Source organism: Aulostomus chinensis, chromosome 3 (genome assembly GCF_037954235.1).
Source record: "Aulostomus chinensis isolate RoL2024-O1b breed Wild chromosome 3, RoL_Achi_v1.0, whole genome shotgun sequence".
Taxonomy (NCBI): domain Eukaryota; kingdom Metazoa; phylum Chordata; class Actinopteri; order Syngnathiformes; family Aulostomidae; genus Aulostomus; species Aulostomus chinensis.
The window spans coordinates 16,601,920-16,625,758 of NC_141322.1; the positions used below are offsets into that span (position 1 = coordinate 16,601,920).

The 23,839-nt window shown below is 42.6% G+C and overlaps 3 protein-coding genes across 3 annotated transcripts; 1 reads left to right on the plus strand and 2 right to left on the minus strand.

The window, feature by feature from the left end:
- Positions 1–651: 651 nt before the first annotated feature.
- On the minus strand, positions 652–8,417 carry avil (advillin). The gene is made up of 20 exons (XM_086199022.1): positions 8,372–8,417; positions 7,876–8,098; positions 7,694–7,768; positions 7,374–7,570; positions 7,195–7,303; positions 7,008–7,118; positions 5,365–5,570; positions 5,180–5,258; positions 4,964–5,062; positions 4,730–4,883; positions 4,531–4,631; positions 4,013–4,150; positions 3,729–3,887; positions 3,432–3,611; positions 3,178–3,335; positions 2,894–3,038; positions 2,565–2,753; positions 2,405–2,473; positions 1,144–1,254; positions 652–968 (listed from the first exon to the last, which is right to left on the minus strand). Exons 2-20 carry the CDS (start codon positions 7,933–7,935, stop codon positions 855–857), a joined length of 2,454 nt encoding a protein of 817 aa, XP_086055148.1. The 5' UTR covers positions 7,936–8,098; positions 8,372–8,417; the 3' UTR covers positions 652–854.
- A 2,980-nt stretch (positions 8,418–11,397) lies between these two features.
- Positions 11,398–17,093, plus strand: olfml3b (olfactomedin-like 3b). Its single transcript, XM_086199024.1, has 3 exons — positions 11,398–11,592; positions 12,557–12,842; positions 14,463–17,093. The coding sequence occupies exons 1-3, from the start codon at positions 11,494–11,496 to the stop codon at positions 15,245–15,247; spliced, it is 1,170 nt and encodes a 389-aa protein (XP_086055150.1). The 5' UTR covers positions 11,398–11,493; the 3' UTR covers positions 15,248–17,093.
- A 286-nt stretch (positions 17,094–17,379) lies between these two features.
- On the minus strand, positions 17,380–22,245 carry cdk2 (cyclin dependent kinase 2). The gene is made up of 7 exons (XM_086199025.1): positions 21,779–22,245; positions 21,088–21,165; positions 20,646–20,766; positions 19,868–20,038; positions 19,607–19,708; positions 18,427–18,630; positions 17,380–18,295 (listed from the first exon to the last, which is right to left on the minus strand). The coding sequence occupies exons 1-7, from the start codon at positions 21,892–21,894 to the stop codon at positions 18,191–18,193; spliced, it is 897 nt and encodes a 298-aa protein (XP_086055151.1). The 5' UTR covers positions 21,895–22,245; the 3' UTR covers positions 17,380–18,190.
- Positions 22,246–23,839: the final 1,594 nt, after the last annotated feature.

The window sequence follows — 23,839 nt, forward strand, 5'->3', positions numbered from 1 at the left end:
GTTTGATTCTGTTTAAACTGTTCAGAAAGCTGCAAATACAGGAAACCTTCCAAGCAGCTTTTATGTATCTTGGAATCACTGCAACGTTGCGATTAGTTTCCTGTCAGTTGTGTTATTGAAAAGGTGATACCATCGATCTGCAAAGTTGTGAGATCACCAGCAAGTTCTCATTTTCCAAAGTCTCTATAATTAGATGGAGGTCATAGCCGGCAGTTTTCAAAACAACAAGGCAATGATTTGGGAAGCTTTGATGCTAAATTTAGGACAAAAGCAATATGCTTAAAGAAACACTGAAAATAGCGCTGCTGGACATGATGGATTCCTTCTCCTGGATGACTGAATAAACCTGGACTGGGGAGACGATTTTTGTTTGCTCAAGTTTTGTCCTGTCATGTTGTAACATTTTTTGTCCAACAGGTGGCAAAACAGATCTTTGTCTAAAGAGGAAATCTGAGCTCACACAATTAGTGTGTTGTCCAAGTTTGGAGAAGGTGAATACGATCTAATTCATTGAAATCTTATGAGGCTGAAATGCTCAACTGTGTGATTGATGTGATGTGTTGGTATGGCTGCAGTCGACAGAAGCAAACACTCCAGCGTGAGAAATACAGATTATATATAGCACTCTGAGAATTAAGCACATTGTCACAAGAGCTTGTAATTAACCAGTGTCCAAATACACATCAGGACACATAATAAAAAACATTTTTTTATGAGTAATAGAAAAAGAGAGACTAAAATAATGTAACACGTTGAGCAAAAACAGTAATGCAGCTATTATATTACTCTTAGACATATTTCCACATACACACACACACACACACACACACACACATGTACTGAAATGCATCTTCTTAAAAGAGCCCTTTCTCTTTTTTCAAGTTGAGCTGTTTCCACCGTGGCAGGCTGGCAAAGTCATCTTTGGTGATCCCAAATATGTTGCTGAAGTCAGAGTCACAGAGGTATTTCTGAAAGGCATTTCACAAATTATTTGGTTTGAAAGCAGATAATCAACTGGCGATTCTGTCTTAAGATGGACTCTGAGTCCAAATGTTGATACCTGAACTGTATGGAAGCAAACTATTGGGGTTTGATCCTTGTGAGGACTTTGACATTATAACATACAGACATCACACACGCTACCTCTTTCTGGGTCAGGTCAACACCTTCAGGCAGCTCATTGGCAAACTTGTTGATTAAAGCTTCTGCCGGATAAGACTGAAAGCTTTTCTTGTCTTCAGCACAGTTCTGTTCCTAGATGGTCACATTAGAAGAACAAAGAAATTTAGTTTCATAGTGATGTGAACCATAGATCTGAACAAGCTGACTCAGCATATTTCTAATTCCAAACCAACAGGGGGCAGCACATTACCCAAAAGTTGGGGTGTCCACCAGTACTGTCAGACACAAGGAAGTGCTAACCTCCTGCCTTGTGGCTGCAGTAGTTGTGTTTCCATTTAATTGCCGATGGAATTTTAAGCAAATTTGGAATGTTGCAAGAAAGTAAAGGCAAGTGAACCCTGTTCTCACCAACTGGTTTAGAACAAAATGCATATAGGCTGCAAAATGTGCCATTTAATCAGTTGATGGCATTGTAGGCAACGTTATGCATGACTGCAACATCGTATAAGAAGAAGACATTGTGAAACCTGGAACTAATCATCCCAGTCATCAACTTTCTGTTCCAGGACAATAATAATAATAATACCAGCTTCACATTGTTGTGTGAGAATATTTTGAATATGTGACAGTGGAACAGCTGGTCAGTCACACGAGTTAAAGACTTGTTTCATCAGAGCTCATGACAAATCACCCCCAGGTCTAAAAATACACCAGACCAAGATGGGCTGCCTAAGGAAACCAGTGGTGCAACGCCAGTACCCCCAGATTTGCCATCTCCCATTTTTTACGATTTTAACAGTAAAATCCATTTCAAGCCAGGTTTTTTTGAAATTCCAATTTTGCCGTTTCCATCAACCTATTCTAAGGCCATCAATCCATCCGTCCATCCATCTTCTGCCCTCTGGGTCGTGGGGCAGCAGCCGAAGCAGAGAGACCCAGACTTCCCTCTCCCTGGCTACTTCATCTTGCTCCTCACAGGGGGATCCCAAGGCGTTCCCAGGCCAGCTGGGAGACAGTCTCTCCAATGTGTCCTGGGTCATTCCGAGGCCTCCTACCATTTAGACGTGCCCTGAACACCACCCTCCACCCTTTTCCGGGCGAGAACCATGGACTTGGACTTGGAGGTGCTGATTCTCATCCCAGAAGCTCCACTATTCTAAAGCAACACTTTAAATTGTGCATAAAAGACTTAGCTGGAAACATGATTGTCACGTTATGTTCCTTTTTTTTTTTTTTTTTTTACTAAAATGCTTGAGACATAAGCAAGATTGTATGTACATACGTTTGTAACATTGACAGGTGATATTATGTCTCCCAACTCCTTCTTCAACTCTTCATAGCTCTTTCCTTCCTACAAGTAAAAAATATTACTCAACATATGTTTGATCATTTATTAATGAACACGTAAATGTATAATCTAATCTGAAAATCCAAACACTCACACTCCATTTGGAGGCATCCCAAGCTGTGAACCACCCTGTAAAGGTGGGCGGCTCAAACCCTTGCTTGATCAAGATGATGGGGGTATCAGGATCCCGCCCCCCCGGATGCATGCGCAGATATTCTTGGCTTGTGATCACTCCTTGACTGCGTTCTTCCTCATTAGCCTCTACACCAATCCAGAGAAACACCTGCGAGCAACAGCAGGGTAGAATCTGAAGATTTATAGGTTATCTTTGAAACATATGGAGCTCATGGTAGGTGACACACACACACACACACACACACACACACACACACACACACACACACACACACACACACGCGCCACCTGATCCCACGTGTCCAGTAGCATGACGTCATCCTCGCTGAGGTCATCCTGCGTGAATTGAGTCACCTCAGTCACGATGAAGCGGCCTGTCTTATTGGAGCATTCAAACAAGCGTGGCTGGTGGTCTGAAACCACCTGCTGTAGTCTGTGGTCCACAAACAAACACTTGCTTAAGTCACTGTTAGTGTATTTCCATAGACTTACATTCAGTTCCTGCAGATGCACCCTCACCATAACTTACCTACCCCTCACCCTAACTGTCCTGCTTGCATCAGCAGTATTACCTCTTGTCATTTGCATAGGGAGCTTTCCCTCCGAGCAGCTGCCAGAATTCAAGGGGCTCTTGGCCTTCAGCCACAATCTCCTCAGAGCCTTTCTGAGCGTTCTGGCCAATTACTGAACTGATCTCCTTTGCCATGGCCCTCTCATCTCCACTTGATCCCTGGTAACATGACAAATTTAGTGAGTTAACTTGAATTCTTTAATGTTTTGATCTTTATACATTTTTCCAGTGCCATATTCAGGCCATCTTCACCACCTTTCCACACCACAGATAAAGTCCAGATTGGCTCTTGAGAAGAAACACATCATTGGAGTTCAGAGAAGTGGCCAGGGCTGAAACCTCAATAGCTTTGGTGTTGAATGGGTCAGAACCATGGACCTGGAACAACCTTATTGGTGGCTCTGGGTCAGAAGACCCTTTTCTAGATGTGCCACCCTAACAGAAAAGAAAACAAACATTTCATTAAAATGGAAATCCTCTTGTGAAAATCTGAGAGAAAAGATAGACAGAATTCTTCTAAGGAAATTATTATGAATGTCTGTGCAGTCATACCTCAAAGATGACCATTTTACCCTTGAAAATGGCCATAAACTGTCTCGGTTCTTTGCCCATGGTTATTCTCACTTGAACTGGCTCCCCACCGTATTTCTGATCCAGGTCAACTGCCTGAAATGCTGAAGCTGCCAATTCATCCTGTGTTGCATGGCGCCCCTAAGTAGTTACCGTAGTAACATTTTGTCATATCATGAAATGAAAAAGCCAAAGCAGGGCCAGAGAAGGACTGACCTCTTAATCTTTTAATAGACAACCCAGAAGAAGAAATACTATCATCTCACCTGCCATACATAGAGCAGGTAATTCTTCTTGCTGTTAACCAGGTAAGTGTAGAGGATCAGGTAGCAGTCGCCTCCGTAGAAGTAGCCGTACCATTGAGGGTCCACAGGGACAAGCTCCAAGTTCTCAATCCTCCACACCTGCGTCCATCATAGCCACTGTTATTCATATCACTGATGTCTGACTACTCCCTATGTCACTGGAAGGGATTGATGTGGTGGAGGTTTAGTCAAAGTGGAAACTGGAGGCTTCAGGGTCCCTGAGGGTGTGGGAGGTCTCGGGGCTGCCTGCTTTGCCAGATAGGTGAGCCATCTTTTTTCCCCCCTGCTGCTTAGCTTCACTTTTAGTTACATGTTAGCATAACAGCATACTTGCTTTAAATATACAGCACGCTGGCAGCCATTTTAAACCTAGGCCTACTTACTATGTACATTCAGCATGTTTGCTCCACCATATTGACTCAACAGTTACAGATAAAATCCTTGGATCAACAGACAAATTCATTGAAGGTGCTGTGTACCTCCACCTGACCAGTGGCATCATCCACCATTCGCTCCTGGGCAGCGATCTCTGGCATCACGTGCATCAGAGTGGCATCAAATTTTTCCTGTGTGATATGGGCTTAAGCAGGATATGAAAAGAAAATACTGATATAAAGAAATATCACTGTCATGTTATCAAAAGGGGAACTTCAATCACTGCTGTGTTCAAGCACATACCCACTTTCCCCCTTGCATGCACGTTGCCCAGACCTTGAGTCTGGTCCCTCACAGTCCACTTTTGGAACAGCTGCTTGAAGAGAGCTGACTCTGCCCCATCGTTCACTGTCTCCACATTAGTCGTGATGGGGTAGTTCTGGGTCCTGATGAACTCCTATTACAGCCGGTCAGATAAGTCAAAGGAAATACACATATCATGCAAGAGACAGAGGAAGGTGTGAAGTAGTCACTCACCAAAGCCCTGGCCATGGCTGCCTGTCTTTCAGCTTTGTTGGCTCTCTTCCCCTTCCAAACATAGATCTTCACCCCTCCCTGGTCTAGGAAGTAGCAGTCCTAAAGGAACAAACAAATGAATATTATAACAATAGTAGATAAATATCATATCACCTCTCGTCATCCAGAAATGGGGACATTTGAAATTTCTTGTCGGGAGAAACTAGATCTACTCACATCATGGTTGAGGAGGTCTTGAACCAGCGGTCTGACAGCAACCTCTGTGACCTTCATCTGACCATCAGCATCAGACACACTAAAATGATGACATTTATACAAGCAACCATGTTAGCGAGAATGGATGAATCCTCATTTACTGAACTCATAAAGGTTCGGCCAGCATGGGTGTGGGAGCTACTCACAGGTAAAGAGTGACAGCGGCCTTCAGTTCCTGGTCAGCAGTTTCATCCGGAGGTCCATCAGTCAGATTAAAGGTTCGTTCTCCAAGAACATCAGTGAGGATCTTCATACTCTGAGGGGAGTTGCTCTCTGCATCCCCCTCAACCACTTTTATTTCGGCTCGACCACCTCTCTCTCTGTCGCGAATGTCTTTAGCCAGCAACATCCCCTGAGGAGAACCGTGCAATTAAGATGTGCAACCTTTTCATTTTGTTCTGTCACGATTTCAACCACATATCTGACTCTACTGTGACATCCACATAAACACTCAGTCTTGGTAGTATTGGGTCATTGCACTGGTCAACCACAACATATTCCCAATGTAGACTAACTGGAAACTTGGGTGGGGCTTTCTGGCACTGTGCTGAACGGGTTTGAAAGAACTGGGAATTCTTTGTCTATTGGTAATTACACATCATCACATAAAACAGACTTGTGGAGGCTCTTTTCTTGGCTGCCTCTGCCTACAGCTCAGATAATAACAACATGCAGTATCCTACCGTAAAACATTACGCAGACGATGCACATATTTACATAAGTGTATCACCCGAGTACTTTGCACATTGAGTATTGAGTATTAAACAGATCAATCATTTTTTCATCCAAAACTTTCTCAAGTTAAAGAAAAATAGAACTAAATAGTTTTTTTGTTTGTTTGTTTGTTTTAGCTAAGAAGGACTCTGTTTCACTCAGTCATGTCCAAAAAATTAAACCTTGATGTGTCAGATGATTTATTTTAGAGAATCATGGCCCAAAGAAACACTTTGGTGAAGGGTAGACGATTTCAAAAATGACTGACATTAGGATGAAACGTCTGTCTATCTCCATCAATCACCACTTAACTTCAACCATTCAGATTAATGAACTGATGTAGAAATCAAACATTTGAATTCTAAAAGAAATATTTTCCAGTGAAAGGCCTTTTAAAGTCTTTCAAACAAGATACACCGTCCACTTCTGATGTAACTGGTGCTATATTAGCAATATGCTAACCTCTTCGGGAACCACCATTATTTTTTTCACACCTAAACCATTTCAGTGCCTTCTGGATGGGCACTGTTTGGTTTAATGTCTGACACCTTTCCAAGATGCTTTCTTGTGTGGTCATATGACACGGTGATTGTGCTGAACTAGCTTCTACATAAGGTACACACGCATAAACGTAGCTAGGACTCTTGACAAAGTAATGGATTTGAAGTAAATGTTAATAACCTGAAGCAAATGATTCGAACAGCTAATGATTTAGTCAGAAGGAACAAGTAAGTCTGCAGCTTTTTGTTGTACAAAGAAAATCCGTGCAGCTGTAGCCTTCCCTGACTTCTCGTGAAGGATTTCCGTTCAACGATCAGAAATGATTTAAAAAAAAAAGAGTCAAGTTTGTTTCAAAAATGTTTAAATGCTGTAATGATTCAGAAAGCACTGGACGAGCAATTATTGTTTCAAAGCAACTATTGACAAAAATTGGTAAGATTGAAAAGTTGAATAGTGACTGAGTTAACCAATCATATTTGAGTTACAAATGTGAGTAATTCATGTTTCTTCAAAGTTTCCAAGTGAATTCTGTACTCAACAATATACTCAGTCACATGTGGTCACACACTCGTACTTTAAGCCTTTCCTGTTTGTTACTCTTCGGCCCGTTCCACTGGATGATGGTCTTCCCAATGTCCAACAAAAACACATCTCCGAGGTTAAAGCTCTCCCAGCTCATCTCCACCTGAAACAAACATAACATAAAGTACTCTTTCTGCACGACTTCTTCTATTGCGTAACCGCTGTGAGAAAGGGCTCACCTCCTTGGCAATCGCTCTCTTTTTCCCTTTGACGTGAAGCAGTCTCTTCACATCATAGGAGTTGGTTTCAATGTGCCTCATGCCTGATGCAACCCCACCTTTCTTATAGCTAAACAGGAGGAGGACTGGGTTAGTCTACGTCTATAAATTATAATACTGCATCAAAATCTTTCCCTCACATTATTCCCTGTTTGAAGTAGCCTCTGAAAGCATTCGACTCGTGATCCTGAACCTCACGATGTTGGACTGGAGTGGAACCCAAAAATTCATCAAGCTGGATGGTGTAAACAGCAGCCGCACCCTGTTCATCCTGAGAGGACTGTGAGCCGATCCAGTAGTGGATCTCATAACACAAAGAGCTGCTCACCTTCTTGGTCTGCAACAACAGATATAAGAACACTGTTGTAAAGGAGAGCCAGTTGATGCACTGAATGAGATAAAATGATGTATCCATTTACTTACGAAGCAAAATGGACCATAGTCCCAATCTCCCACTTACATAGAGAAGCAGGTAGCAGTCACCCTCATAAAAGTGTCCATGAGATTTCTCAGGGACTGGTACCAGCTCCATTTTCTGCAGCACACACAGAAGGAATCAATTTCATAATCCTATCAAACAATATCATTTTTATCCAGAACTAACAACTACTCTACATAATTTAATACCTTAAATCAACCTACCTCAATTCTCCAGATTATAATTCCTTGACTGTGAGTTACAGCTTTAAACGTTTGCTCCATGTTGCTGCGCTGCTTAGTTTGCTTGGGTTTCTTCAAGGTTCAAGGTTCAAGGTGTCTTTATTTGCCTCGGCAGGAAATTGATTATAAGGCAATATCATAAAATATACACACTAGGCACAGTAGCAGTAGACAGCAGCCTGGCAGACGACCAGCACTGAGTAATCTGAGTGGAAGAGAAAGTGAGCAATGGGTGCCAAGAATATAAACTGTTGCTCTACAAGGAAATGGCTAAAGGTACAAAGGGAACCCCACTTTTAAGTCCTAAAAACATGAATACAACCTGACATCTTCAGCTATTTTTGTGCATTTGATACAATATTCCCATGGTTAGACACTACAGAAGTCTTTCCTCTCGATAAATCGTGCAAAGGGATACTAAGTGCAACTGCTACAGAAAAAAATTGCAAAAAATGACAAATTATAGAAGAAGACATACCTGGAGATGTTCCTGTGGATTTAAAAGACCTTCCAACAGCTGATTTTATTTTCTCTGCTTGATAACAAAAGGCCTGTAGTTCCCCTCCCATCAGAGATCTGCAAAGATTTGCTTGTGTTTGCATGTTTCAGGGACTTCCACATATTTCCATCCAATCACGAGGAAGACTCAGACCTGTGTAGGCAAATGTGATGAACAAAATTCAAATGCACGCGTGCACCCCCCCCCCCCCCCCACACACACACACACACTCTCACACACACACATGTTTGTTTTTGGTACTTTTCAAGTATTTACATATGTATACTTATATTAATTTCCTGGAGACATACTCTAACGAGTACTGTCCTAAGCCAAATTCTAAACTTAACCAGTGACTCAAAAACCACTGTTTTATCAGTGTTTTACTAATCGTCCCTGCTTGCTCTTGCTGTCCTGAATGTACCGGACATAAGTCTTTGTCCCTGAAAGTCGCCTACGTTAGTAGACGCTCAGTTTCATTGATCCCCACCTATATGGGGTGTGACGGGTCCCTGAACGTTTCAATGAGAGCCATGCGATTCTGTGGCTTTTGCAATCAGGAAGGATGCCTCAAAACATATTTGAAATCCAAAACATAATGTTTCCATGGATCCCATACCACAGCCCCATCTGATCTGGAGTTGTTTTTGCTTTTCTGGATTAAATTTTAAACCACAATAAAAAAAAAAACAACAACTCATCTGCACACCCCTAAACAAGGGAACCTTAAAACTCTGTAAATGATAAAAGGGAGAAGTGGGATAGCAATTATTAAAAGTAGCGTTGCACAACTTCAGCATTAGAAACTGCAGAGGAAAATGACCCTAGAGCTGAATGGTAGATGCACAAAGGTACAATAGAGGACTGTTGGCAGGAGGAAGTGACTCGAGCAAACTGTATGTTTATCAGCAGCGTGTTTTATGAATATTGTCAGTAAAGATCTTCACGTAACAGCGGTACCTTTGATCAGTATTGTCAGTCTTCAGTGCAACAATGCACGTCTGCTTTGTGTCATCTTATTTTGGTCAGTTGATATTTATCAGAAACCTTTTGGATGGAAAGAAGCTTCAAACAAACTTTTGCATTCATATCCCTCCAAAATGTTCTTTTCTACAATCCTTGGTTGCTGGCCATTTATCAGTTATTCTTCCACACACCAGAGGCAAAATGAACAAAAAGTCCAGTCTTCAAAGCGCCTGGTCGGCTTACATCAGATATTATAATATAACAGCCACCACAGGATCTGAGGAAACGCCAGAGGCAAGAAAAAGGAAAATAAAAATATTATGTATCTGATTTAGGGGTGGCACGGTTCAGAGGTGGAGTGGCCGTCTAGCAACTGAAGGGTCTCTGGTTCGATCCTCACTCCCCCCGGTGACCATGTCCAAGTGTCCTTGAGCAAGATACTGAACCCCTCATTGCTCCTGATGGCCCTGTGACGGACTGGTGACCCGTCCAGGGTGGACCCCGCCTCTCACCCAGTGTCAGCTGGGATAGGCTCCACCCCCCCATCGCCACATCCCTTAACAATTAAGCGATTTAGTAGAAGATGTGTAAAAATATGTACTGTACAAAAAAAGGACAAATATAATGCAATTACAAATAAGGGTATTGACACGAAAAGGAAGGATGAAGGTTAAAAAAAACATTAATGATTAAAGATGCAAATTAGAAAGAGGCAAACAATTGAATTTTAGTTTGGTATCAGAATAAAAATAATATTATTTTTTATTTTTTTATTTGAAAAAGTCTCTTTACTCGTTCAGATGCGGAGAGAAGCTTTCGTTGTTTTACACAAATCCGACAGACAGATGAAGCAACGCGTGCATTTTCAAATGAGTGGAATATCAATTTTTAGAATTCTGACAGCTCTTACTTTCACACTTTTTTCATGACTGTCCTTCACAGATGTGCCTCTACTGGAAATGATGTCATGTCCTTTTCTGCCAACATGAAATGAATGACACATTTGTCGGGATGGGGGGTGAGTGGGTGGGTGGGGGGGCGTATTATGGATCACAGCATGAGCACAGTCAGACTCAGAGTGGGTTCCAACAACATAGTCATTAGTTTGAGCTTGAGTTTCAAAACCAACTGGAAAAAATACTGTAAAACAAATCCTGTTTAAAACACAGATGTCTGATGCTTATCCCTTTTCTGGTTTTCTGACTTTTCAACAGCACAGTTGATATAATTATAGGGGGATTTTTACCCCATTTCCTGTTTCCCCTGTAATTTTATCATTCATCCCACCAACTATGGTGTTGTCATGCTGCAGACATCAATCCTGCTATTTAAAACTGTTGCTGCAGCTTGCAAGACACACCTATAACAAGACCCCCCCCCCCCAAAAAAAAGATATTTCAACATCAATGTTAGTTTCAATAAAGTGAACCTGAAAATGCAGTGCGAAAATACCTCTTCAATTTCCACGCAGTTGAATTGAAGGGTAAAATAACACAGAGGCTGGTGTTAAAAGAGCAACCCTAACTAAACCAGTTAGAGTGAATACAGGTAACGGTGTGATCCTGGGAGATGGAGCAGCTGTGTGCAGACAGACTGACACGTTCCAGAGGATTCCAATCCTACGTTCTAAACCGCTGAACTTCTGGATCCATCCACATTTTCATGGCAGGTGACATGAAATAGGACATAGGCAGCTGAGTGTTGCTTCAGCTGGAACTCAGAATAAGTTTTCATTGTAATTTAACTGTAGAGTTTAAAAATTCGTCTTAATTCCAGTCAGATTAAAAAAATCTGCTGCCCATGATTTCTTTTTTTTTTCTTTGACTCACATTACACCTCTTCCCATTTAAAATGTGGCTGCAATTTCATTTTTTTCTGAGTTTTGAGTCAGAAAAGTCCCAACCCCTTCCAGCCATGCCTACAGTTACTCATCTATTTCCTGGTTTTTATGTTTGCAGACAGGTAAAAGAGGGACACGGAGGGCTAGCTTGTGACTCTGTGAGTCCTTCCATCTTCCACCAGATGTTTTCGGCTCCTCCCAGCGAGCTCAGTAAAACATTCCAGCCCACCTCTGGGAATCTGCTGGCTCCTCCACACTCTCAACATTTTACAGGACCTAAAGAGACTGACACAAAATGAGAGGACTTGTTGTCTTGATTACTTTGGCCTGCTTCGCCACCGCTCAGCACCAAGCACTGATTGACTACTTGGAGCGGAGGCTGCTTGCTATTGAGGTAAGACTCGCTTTACCTCCCTGCCGAGCCCTGAGCTCCAGAGTCCCTCTGAGAGGAAACTTCCAGGCACAGGGCAAAGGCAATGGAATGCAGATGTGGGTAAATCCTGAGGAAAATTCTGGAAAACCCTGCTCCTATTTAATGCATATTGATGAGGTTCGTGTCTAGGTTCAGAGATTTGATCAAGATACAGTTTAGAGGCTTAATTTTTCCAGATTCGGAAAAATTTACAAAATTACACAATGATACTGAAAAAAAATCGCAACAGATTTGCCAATAGCAGGTTTTTTGAACAGTATATTTGCATGACGTGAGCATGTTTCCATCCTGGCAGTATGAAAACTTGTATCGAAATGATACAAGATAAAATGACTGCCTTATATAAGAGACAAGTAAATGAGCCTGTTGCTTCATAGGAAAAGCTTGTCTGGAAGAATTTTAAGCATGTGAATTGTTTGTGTCAAATCTTCACTACAAACCTTTTTCTAATCTCTTTCTCACCATGTCTAAAGTGCTTGAAATACAGATTATGAGTTGAAAACACTGGACTATTTCTCCACATCCCTGAGTCTGTTTTCTCTGGGGAAGTGTCAGACTTCACCGATCCCCTGCAGAGAAAATCTCTTTTCATTTCTCTCCTCCACTGGAAGGTCAGAGGTCAGGCTCTGCCGCTGAGCAGCTCCCCCAGAGCGAGCTAGCAGGATTCGGTGTTTTGCTCAGTGACATTTGAGCAGGGTGGATACTTGCCACGTGTGGGTTGAACCTGGTTGTTTTAGGATGAGTTTCCTATTTATTATGTCCCTCTCTCCTCGGTTATTTCCTGAACCGGAAACAAAAATATGGTCCTCCCAGTTCCCTGAATAACACATAGTGTACACATTATTGGTAGATAATCAGATAACATGGAAAAAGTCTGATTATTTGTACTTTATGGTGTAACTTTGTCCCCTATTTGAAAACGCAGGACCGCATCTCTCTGTGGCACGAACAGACCACCCGCTACGCCACTGAGCTGCGGGAGCTGAAGCAACAGATGGTCTCCCAACTGGAGAACCTGGATAAGGAGAAAGAGATACTGAGGACAAACCTGGATGGCGTGGGGTCGAGGGTGGACCGGGTGGAACGTGAGCTGGACTACCTGGAGACCCAGAACGGGGCTCAGCCATGCGTGGATGTGGACGACAAGCTGATAGAACAGCAGGTGACTCTGGTGAAAGAGAAGCAGAAGACCAAGTACTCCAAACTCACAGGTGAGACGTGGGGCTCCCAAACTGCTCTGACAACAAATGTAGATGTTCACCAGAAGACAGTGGGCGGCATGGCTCAGGGGTAGAGTGTCCGTCTAGCAACCGAAGGGTTGCTGGTTCGATCCTCGACCCCGGTGACCATGTCGAAGTGACCTTGAGCAAGATACTGAAGCCATAATTGCTCCTGATGAGTTGGATGGCACCTTGCATGGCAGCCTCCACCATCAGTGTGTGAGTGTGTGAATGAGATGACACTGTAAAGCGCTTTGAGTGCTGCTAAGGTAGAAAAGCGCGATATAAAATTGAGTCCATTTCCCAATTGAGTCCTTAGTCTACAAAGGGTTAGAGAGCAGACACGAACCTGAAGATGCTAAATGAGTTTTACCTTAAAAAAAAACAAACCTCTCACAGACAATCAACAGAAATGAAGAAAAGAAGAGACATCTTCAGGTTTTTTCTCATCAAGATTAGCAATTAGTCAAGATTAGTCAAGAAAGTGATACTTCTGCCAAAAACTTTGTCTTTCAAGTACTCATCACCAGGTGTCTGCTCACAAAGATGTTTCCTCTGTGCTGCATCACTTCTGTGGGACTCCATAATGCAGAGAGTAACATCTACAAAACTGGAGGCTAACAATTGACAGCAATTTTTTTAAAAACATCAGTTCACAAAATCTCTAGTACATCATCCGGTATAATCCACTAACTCTTGTTTAACCCATATGCTCAGAAACCCTCAAACACTTTGAGTTGAGCTAAACACAAACTAGAACACACTACAGTTTTACGCTGCACCTAACTAGCACCGAGCTACCAACACAGATGTGGCCGGTTCCCTGGATTGCAAACGAACAGACCAGTGCACTACCAGCCAGTTATTATTAGTGTCAGTTTAACCGGCCCAGTTAAATGATTCAACTGGCAAAGATATAGACCCACATTGCATAAAAGATTTTGATTCAGATCTCGTATTCTTTTTCAATTGCAAACCTTATCTGTTGCAGCCACTAATTCGACTCCAGATGCGTTACGTGGACTCAGTAATTCATCAGACTAACGTTATTTATTGTCATTTATCAAAAGTTAAAGATTTGTGTTTTCAGACCTGCTCAACTTAGGCCCTCCATACTTTTAGATGAATATGTAATGGTTCTGCCAAGGACGTTCCACATAGGTACTTATGGAGAACGTACGTAAATGTACACTCAGCCGGGTGTTTGGCTTCGGTGGAATATTAATTGTAGCTGCAGACGGAAAATGTGAACACATGGGAGAAACAGATGCTTCTGCTCTTAACTGGGTCACTGAGAAGTATGATGAAAATTAAAATGCTGTGAAAGTCTGGGCTTCCAACCCCTCTGGGAGATGTGAGATTAGTATATTTATTAGACAGGGGCTTTTCTCGTCATCTTGGGAGAAATATGGAAGCTTACTGTTGGCCAAATATCTTGCTGGGAGAGATGTTTGTCTTACATTTGTCACTTAAAACACACACAAAAAAAGGCTAAATCATAGTGAATTGTTTGGTTTGGTTGACTTTACAACAATGGGAGCTAGACGAACTACATGGACTCGTCGACTTCGACCAAGAACACCATGTAACACTCATCACTCTTTTTTCCAGACTGCAGGGACATGATCTCCACCATAAAAGCCATGAAGATCCTGAAGCGAGTCGGAGGGCCAAAGGGGATGTGGACCAAAGACACCAGCAGGAGCACTGGGAGAGTCTACATTTTTAACGGGACGGATGACGACACCATATATGACTTTGCTTCTATTCAAGACTTCACTCGCTCTCGGGGTCTGGCTGGGTCGAAGAAGCGCAAGCTGCCCTCTGCCTGGAGCGGAACGGGGCACGTGGTCTACAACAACCACGCGTATTACATCAGTCAGGGTGCAGTGGTGTCGGTGATCAAATTTGACTTGAAGAACAAGACTGTGGCAGATAGAGCAGTCTTCCCCGTCCAGGACCACGTCCCAGTGTACGGCCTGACCCCTGAGACGAAGATGGACTTGGCTGTGGATGAGGAGGGCCTCTGGGCCATTTACGCCACGCGTCAGAATGAGAGGCACATCTCTCTGGCTAAGATAGATGCCAGGTCGCTGGACATCGAGCAGATGTGGGACACGAACTGTCCAAGAGAGAACGCAGAGGCGGCCTTCGTCATCTGCGGCACCTTGTATGTGGTCTACAACACCAAGCAGCCTGGACGCTCACGCATCCAGTGTGTGTTTGACGTCAACGACATGGTGACCAATGAAGATGCACCGTTGGTTTATTTCCCGAAACGTTACGGCGCTCACTCCAGCGTGAAGTACAACCCACAGGAGCAGCTGCTGTACGCCTGGGACGACGGCTACCAGATTCTCTACAAGCTGGTCATGAAACAGAAACTAGAGGTTTGAGTTTATGAATGAACCTCTGTTAGACTCCCAAAACACACTCCTGTATGGAGCATACAGGCTCCTCAGTACATATCATGTAAACTAAATATCACTGCTGGTCCTGTGTCCAAATCTCAGACTTTTTAAACGTGTCCTTTGTTACTTTCTCATGTGTGTGCAGTGTCTCAGAAGTTCAGGTCGTTACACAGTAAAACAGTTAAAAACTCAAACATTTGCACTGCATTAATTCACAAAAATAACCCTGACGTATATTAACAAACTTGTCGTCCACTGGCGCATCATAAGGAAACGGTTATGAGGAAAATAACAAAACCACGTTCTAAAATCTGAGAGACTACATTGCGGTTTGCAAAGCAGCTGGCGGTGATATTAAATACCATAGAATAGGAAATGAGTTAAATATGAAAAATCACTCATACGGTCTGAACCTTTCAACAGTAGTGAATTGTACTCAACAATGTCAGATGTGGACGAGTGTTTCCACAGTTTTGACAGTTCTGATGTGATTTTCACTGTTGAGTGATTCCAAAACCTCAGTCGGCTGTTCCGCACCGTCGTCTACTGGCCGCTGGACTGGAGTGTGTTTACTGTACGCACCTGTGCTCCCTTGAGCTACCAAAGTTGTGACGAGGTGAGTTTACTTAAGGTCAGGGGTTCCCAAACTTTTTAGCTCAAAAAAACTTTAAAATAAAGGTGCCAGAGAATTACCACCCTGCTACCTCCGTAGATGGTGGAAGCCTATGAACGTTGCCTATCTGCTTCACATAAATTCAGTTCAATTTTCCATTTCGAGTATCAATCAGCCTCGTCCCCTCTTGGACTGTGGGAGGAAGCTGGAGTACCAGAGAGAACCCACACAGGAACAGGGAGAACATGGAGACTCCACACAGAAAGATCCCGTGATGGACCCGGGGTTCGAAACTTCTCGCTGTGAGGCGACAGTGCTGACCACTGCACCACTGCTGCAATGACATTTTCGTGGCAGCTAAAGTTCTATTTTTGGAAACAATTCAGGCCTTTTGTCAATTTCTTGGAATGATTAAACGACCCCTGACCCCTATTTTGGGAACCCCTACCTTAAGCGAGTGTGCAAAATCAGACGAGCACTTCTTTCTTTTTGTTTATGCAGCAAATTAAAAGAAAATCACAAACACTCTTGTAAACTTCACCGACGAGCTTCAGCTGATGGGACTGTAACTAACGGTAACCTTTGACCTGGTGATGTTTCGCTTTTTGACCCTTTTCACACCATTTTTACTTTCATAGACGTGGATTTTTTTTTTTTTTTTTGCATAATTCAAGACTCTGCCGGGGAATTTAACTAAGTATAGCTGAAAGGAACAGAACCATCACTGATGTCACGCAGCATTTCCTGACAAGTCAGAATATCTGCTTAGTATTTCTCTAAAACATTAGAAATTCAGATTTGCTGATGCTTACTTTTTTTGTGGAAACACGAGCAGCCATCAACTGAGCTTGAAATTTGATGCGATTTAAAAGGTGACATTTTAATCCCAACACTACAAGTTGAAAAATAATAATAAAATGATGGGATGTGCGAGGAGCAGCTAGCTGGCTAGCACTGTTTTTCTGTAGTTTAATGACATGCATCAAAGTCCTGCACGTGTAAATCTGTTTGGCAGGTATGGGTGTTGTTTTATTTACTAAATAAAAATCACCAAAATAGACAAAACGCACCACTGTCTGAATGTCAAATAATGCAAATATGTTCTAATTTATGTTTTTCAATAACGTTTCTCTGTTGTGCGTGCAGTGCTTTTATTGTGCTGGCTTCCCTTCATTTATTCATAATTTTAATTGTGTTCAATGGTAAATAAAAGGCCAACTTCAGCTACTAACGGTCTCTTCTTCTACACACATCCACGAGGACACACAAAAAAAAAAGGATCAGAATTACAACTAGAGATTTGACGCCGCCCAGTGGTGAGGTGAAAAATGACAGTACCTCATTGAGGATTGATCGATTAAATCAAAGCAGACGACGACTCTCAAAGTTGACGCTGGTTGGATCTCAACAGAATTCATTTTGTGTTTAATGTGCACACCAGCATGAAAAACTCAAAGGTCATAATTGAAATTCTAAAATCTCCACTTTGGGACATTGTATTGCATCGTTAATTACAGACACACCAATCTTTGTTTTAAACTTTTGAAGCAATTTTAAACTTGGCCCATAATTATGTCTTTGAAAGGTCTATATCCAACTGAAGCTGCAAAAGTGGGGCCGTGATGAAATCATAATTTACGAACGCAATCAGATAAACCATGTGCGACGGTTCCTTAAGTGTGCGCCAGCAAAGACGAACACTCATATAAAGTTTTTTTTTCCAAATTGTATAACCAACATTCTAAAAAAAAAAAAAGTTTTTTTAAAGCTGGAATAAAATCAATTATGAGAAAGAGGCGACGGTGCAGAAGAAACTGTAGAATCAGAAAGAACAGGAAACATTTTTATATCACAACTGTATGTACAAAGCTGTGCAGTAAAATTTTAATTGCAGTTTGGTGAGCCAAGAGCCCTGACCAATAAACAGTTGTTCTTTTTATTTGCACTATCCCTCAAACCTACGCAATTATTCAATTACTATCTAAATTTGGACATCCTAAAGTCAGCATACCGTTAAAACCTGGAAATGTAACGGCACATAACTAGAATGTGTCTATCTGACCTGAGCTCCAGTCAGATGAACGTCTGAATCAGCCTGCGGTTGCACATAAATATACAAGATAATGAAGAACGACAGTTAACGTCTGTTACAACATCGGGGCTGAAGACACAGCAAACTCTCAGGACGTCTCCTTTATGATTTGGTTTAGGTTTCATCAAATAACCATCAGGATCCAACACTTCCTGTATTCCTTCTCCTGCGGCGGTCCTTATTGCTTCGACATCGTTGGCACTAAAAGATATTTAGGTACAATTCAGAGTCTCAGATGAGGAACTGGCATGGTGACGTCACGGAAGAATCGATGTACGAGGGCATTCTTGGCAGATATCCTTTTGTTTGGGTCGTAGTTCAGCATCTCCTGAAAGAGAGAGAGAGAGAAAAAAAAACAAGATGCGTGTGGTCAAATGTTTATCAAACAAACACGCAAACCAACACAATCCTCCTCTGCCTCCCGTGTAATCATCAGATGAACGTGTCGAGCGTTCTCACTCCGAGCAGTTCTCTTCCGTCCTCGTCGAGGAGAGGTACCACTTTGCCTAGGTCCTGGCGGGCCCACTTGGGGAACGATGGCTTGTAGTCGGGCATGGATGTGACCCCTGGCCAGACGGTCTCATCGGGGGTCCCCAGGGTGCGGAAGATTCGGAATAACTGATCGATTTCGGAATCGCCGGGGAATAAGGCCCTCCTGGTGATCTGACCAGCGGGGGACAGAGAGGTGAGACGGCTGTGCAGACTTCATTTGGAGAGAAGCGCACAGTTCACGCACCTTTACAGTGGAATCGATATTTTGCATGCATGTAAGGAACATTTTCATGACTACACATTCCCTAAAAAAAAGAAAACAAAAAAACAAACAAACCAGAAAACAACTTTTAACCCTAACAGGTTATATTCAACTATAAGAGCTGATCTGCTGCTTTGACGCAATCATTATCAACCAAAGGGGATTTTTCTCGGTCGATCAAAACTGAACCACATCTTCTCTAACATGCAGGTGTTGGTGAAGCAAGTGTCCACGACTGTCCCACAATTCTCTGACTTCATTTGAAGAAGAAACATTTCCCGGCGTGCAAGTTGTCATTTTTAAATTCCAATCTTTCCCTGGGTAGAGTTGGCATGTAGAGATGGATCACTGGATTTAAACGCAGGTAATGGTCTACTCACATGATCTTCACTGGGATTTAGATAAGATGATAATTTCTTCACAGCCATGAACCCAAGCTTGAAAAGTACTCAGACAGGAGCAAAACTACTGAAGATGCAAAGGCGGAGTGAGGTGAGGTTTTTTTTTTTTTTTGTTTTTTTAATTATGCACCATTATATTAGCTTGTTTGCTCTCTGTAAGTCTTCACATTATGTCTCCTCTAAAATCTCCTTTCAGATGTTTCTGGCGGTGTCCATCAAAGTGTTAATTCCCTTGTCGAATTTCTTTCCTTTTTTTTTTTAATGTTTGCAATGGGAGGACTGTAATTTTAAGCTCTACGCCACAAACTCCAGCAGTGTGTCAAAGCTCTAAAAATCTAGTCTGAACTGAGCACTTGAGAGTTGAAAAATGTGCAGTTTCAAAGTAACTCCTCAATGCACTGTTGACAGCGAGCAAGCGTCCAATCACAGCTGATCACAAATAATGTTTGTTTAGTTGTGTTCGCATCACGTCTGAGTCAGTTACCATTTCAGCGAAGATGCACCCCAAACTCCAGATGTCGACAGCTGTGGAGTAATATTTGCAGCCCAAGAGAATTTCTGGCGCTCTGTACCAAAGTGTGACAACCTGGAAAACATCAATGAGGTCACTTTGTACAGAAGAAGACCCAAATCCTTCGTCAAAAACAAGCCGGTATGTCCTAAAGACTCCAGAACACCCTGGAGGGAGGATGGAGACACACTTGAAGTTGGGAGGTAATAGCGTGGAGGAACAGGGCAGCTTTACCTCATGAGTGTATGTGCGGACAGGAACACCGAAGGCTCTCGCAAGACCAAAGTCAGCCAGCTTGATCTCACCCTGAGCGTTGATGAGGAGGTTCTGAGGCTTCAGGTCCCGATGAAGAACTCTGTGAGAGTGGCAGAATGCCAGGCCTTGCAGCAACTGGAAGAGATAACTCTACAAACACACACACACACACACACAGTCAGAAGAACCGAGGTTTACTTCCTGACTGATGAATCAAGCCCCTTTCACACTGCACCAAAAACACGGGTCAACACGGGTTTTTGGGCACTCTGAAAGGGTCGACTCTGCATTTTGACCTGTGTCAACCGACTCGCCAATCGACCCGGGTGTTTAGCGGCTCGGCTCGCCTGCAGTGTGAAAAAGGCAACCCGGGTCATCTCAGGTTTCACGTGACCTTCCTGTCGCATCCTGATTTTGTCACTGTGCCGCCTGTCAGGCTTCGCCTGTCGCTTCTTGGCTCCCTTCCAGACTCGCCAAAAAGACATTTTCCAATCTGCGCCGAGTTTGTATGTTTTGCAAAAGAGACAACATTGCAATGCACGCAACAACAACGTTACGTTCGACTCGACAACGTCCATGTTGTCGTTCGTTTACCTCTCAGTGTTACGGCGCATGTTTATGTGTAATGATGACGTTGTCAGCGCGATCACAGCGGGAGTTCAGACCCGGGTCTTCTGGAAGCTTGAATGCGCCCTTGCCAAGCAAACGCGCATTTTTCAGTGTGAAAGGAGTATAAGAGAGGAGGAGTGACGCTCACCTTCACCAGAGGCAGAGGGATCCCGGTGACCTGGGAAGAGTCCATGAACTTCTTTAAATCCTGATGGAGGAACTCAAAAACAAGGTAGAGCTTGTTCTCTGTGTGAATCACATCCCGCAATCTGAAACATGATAACAGGCCTTAGAAAACTCACTGAAATTACAGAAAAAGAGAACGTAACAAGCACAGGACTCATACACATTTACATGATTTTATTTGCAAACACACATTCTCCTAAACGTCTGTTTACACGTGAAAAACAAACCGAGAAATACAGGTCACAATTCACCCACATACATAAAACACGCGTCTGACACGTTATCCAAGAGATTTTTTTCCCCCACTTAATCTTGATTAAATGTAACATACCTTTATATTCAAGTGCTTCTTCTTCAAATTCAATGTGTTTTCGTGACTGCAACATAAACTATGATGCACTTACTTGACGATATTCGGGTGACTGAGCTCTTTGAGTAGGGAAATCTCTCGGATGGCAGTGCTCGGTACTCCTTCTGTTTCCCTGGATGGAATCAAAGAACTGCATGTGCTCACGCCGCTCACTCACCAGTTTGTGATCAAATTCTTATACTTGCTCATCTATTTGTGTAGTATTATTTTACTTGAGTTAATATCTAACCAAGATACTGGATCAGATTTATAACTTGACGCACTTTAAACCATTCAGATCATTAGCAACTGGCACTGTATTATTTGCATGAATTGCAGTAAGGGTCAATAAAACAGATAAGCAACACGGGAGGTCTGATACTGTATAACTGGATCCAGTGGGTCGCTGTTGCTATGAGAGCAACAGTGGGTGTAAGTCGCTGTGATTCAAACACACTTTAGAAATAACTCTTATAAAGCACTTCTCAACAACAGGTTACAAACTAGTTTACAGAGACATTTTACACGTCACTAGATGAAGTTAAGAGAAATAATAATGCAACAGTATGAAACAAATCCAGTGTTGTGGATGAACGTACGAAGAAAACTTGACTTGAGTCATTGTCTCGACTGCGGCGGGGGAGAAATATGTTAATTGTCTACTTGTAGTCCAACTGTCACTCTCCGGGGACCTCCGTCATATTTCGAGGAAAATAACGCTGCAAAGTGAGCTGACAGCAACTTACGTGTCCAGTCTGATTTTCTTGAGGGCGACGGTTTCTCCGGTCACTTTGTTCTTGGCTTTGTACACCACTCCATACGTCCCTTCTCCTATCTTCTCCACCTTCTGGAACGTATCCATTGCTGGTGTCGCCGGTTAGCTAAGCAGATGCTGGTCTTTGTGTGGAGGCTATCGACCGTTCGGGCTGAGCGGAGACAACGGCAGGAGAAGGTGGACCGTCATGAAACTAAGTTACAAACTAGCTTAGCCAAGTTCGAGCTGCTCGGATGGACCACAGCCCGGGGACGGTGCTCCTAGCGAGGCTGAAGCGTCTCCAGACGGAGCTGAACAGCCTGTGGAAACCGTGTCAACCCAGGTGGTGATAGTATCAGTGGATATGCAGCTTAGCGTGGTGGCTACCGCTGCTACTCCGTGGAAAACACACAACCAACACGGCGGCGTTTCCCGCGTTACCCCGGGAGTGCTCGTTTTTTTGTCCGAGACACACCGACCAAAGAAGGCGGGTGGTGTTTCTGCACTATCTGAAGATTTAACTGCTTCCCAAGTGGCGTCCTTCGTAGGAGCATTTTTTTTTGAGCCAGGGGTTGGTGGGTGGGTGAGTACATTTGTTAAATACATTGCTAGTAGAGCTTAAATAAGGAAGTAGATGCCAGTGAGATGGATTTCGGGACGGGAAACTACCCTCCATCAAACAACCCTCGCACGTCACATGGTAAGATATAAAATGACGTTTTACGTAAATCGCGTCGCTGATTATTTCCACAATTATTTTTAACACATTCCTGAACCATACCACAAAATATAAGTGGGAAACTGGAAATATGAGCTAACAACATTTGCATTTATCATTTTATAGTATTCATAATACATTTGAAGTTTGAAAACAGAATTTGGTAAACAAGTATATATGTATATGTGTATGTATAAATATACATATATACATACACATATGTGAACAATAAACAAAATGCATTAATTATATAAAAAGAACTGCTTTATCTTATATAATTTGCACATACACACAAACACACATAGTTTCATGTTATGTTTTGTTATTTTCATGCAGAAGTAGAACAGCAACTGCTGCCGTCTACTGGAACTAAATGTAGTTGTGCAATCACACGGGGCTCTGCTGAATTCAGTGTTTCCCAACCCTTCCATCATGCCCCTCTGAGAAAAAACATCATGCTATTGTGCCAACATAAATCAGATTCATAGACCTTGTAGACAGGAGACAGTTTGACTCATAATTCATCTGTTATATTATTTATTATACCTGTAAAGGGAGTCCATTCAAATTAGTTACACTTCACATTTATCCCCTTTGTCATGCCCGCTGCCTCTCTGCTGGGATTTTGAGACCCCCAGGGACCAGATAAACCTGTCGGGGTACCCTGCTGGATCCCATTAATCCCAGCCACCCCACAAACACTGCCAGCCAGAGTCAAGTATTGCTGCTTTTCTGTATTCATCTTGAGAGTAAAAACCACTGGGAGCTCAGAGGGAGATAAAGCGTCAGAGTTGTCATCCGTTAAAGACGGCTGAGTAACTATCCCACTGTCTCACGACCAGCTCGTATCAATACGGACTGAAGTTCCTTCACGTGGTACAAGCACAATATTCTGTGGATGTGTGCTTGCAAGTGCATCCCAACGTAACTGTGGGCCTGATTTATATTATTCCATTATTATTATTTCAATAATAACTTCACCTATTGACCAAAACAATAACTGTAAAGAAATGTCACTGCCTTGTTAATATTATAGATGACCAATTTAATAACTTAACTTTAAGCATCAGTTCATTTAAAATGGAATAAAACGACAGAGATTTGCAACATTACAACTGAATAAATGCAGCACTTTTTAAAAATATCTGCAGATATTTAAAACAGTTCTAAACAGTTTTCTATGAACGAATGTAATCACCTACAGTTGAGGGTAAAGACGCTAATGGTTAGACTATTTGTGGTATGTGTGCCGTCAGGTGCTCTGCGGGAAGAATTGAACTCTGCTGTGAGCGCATGAGGGGTCACATGTAGCGCAGCACAAACAGACTCGCGAGC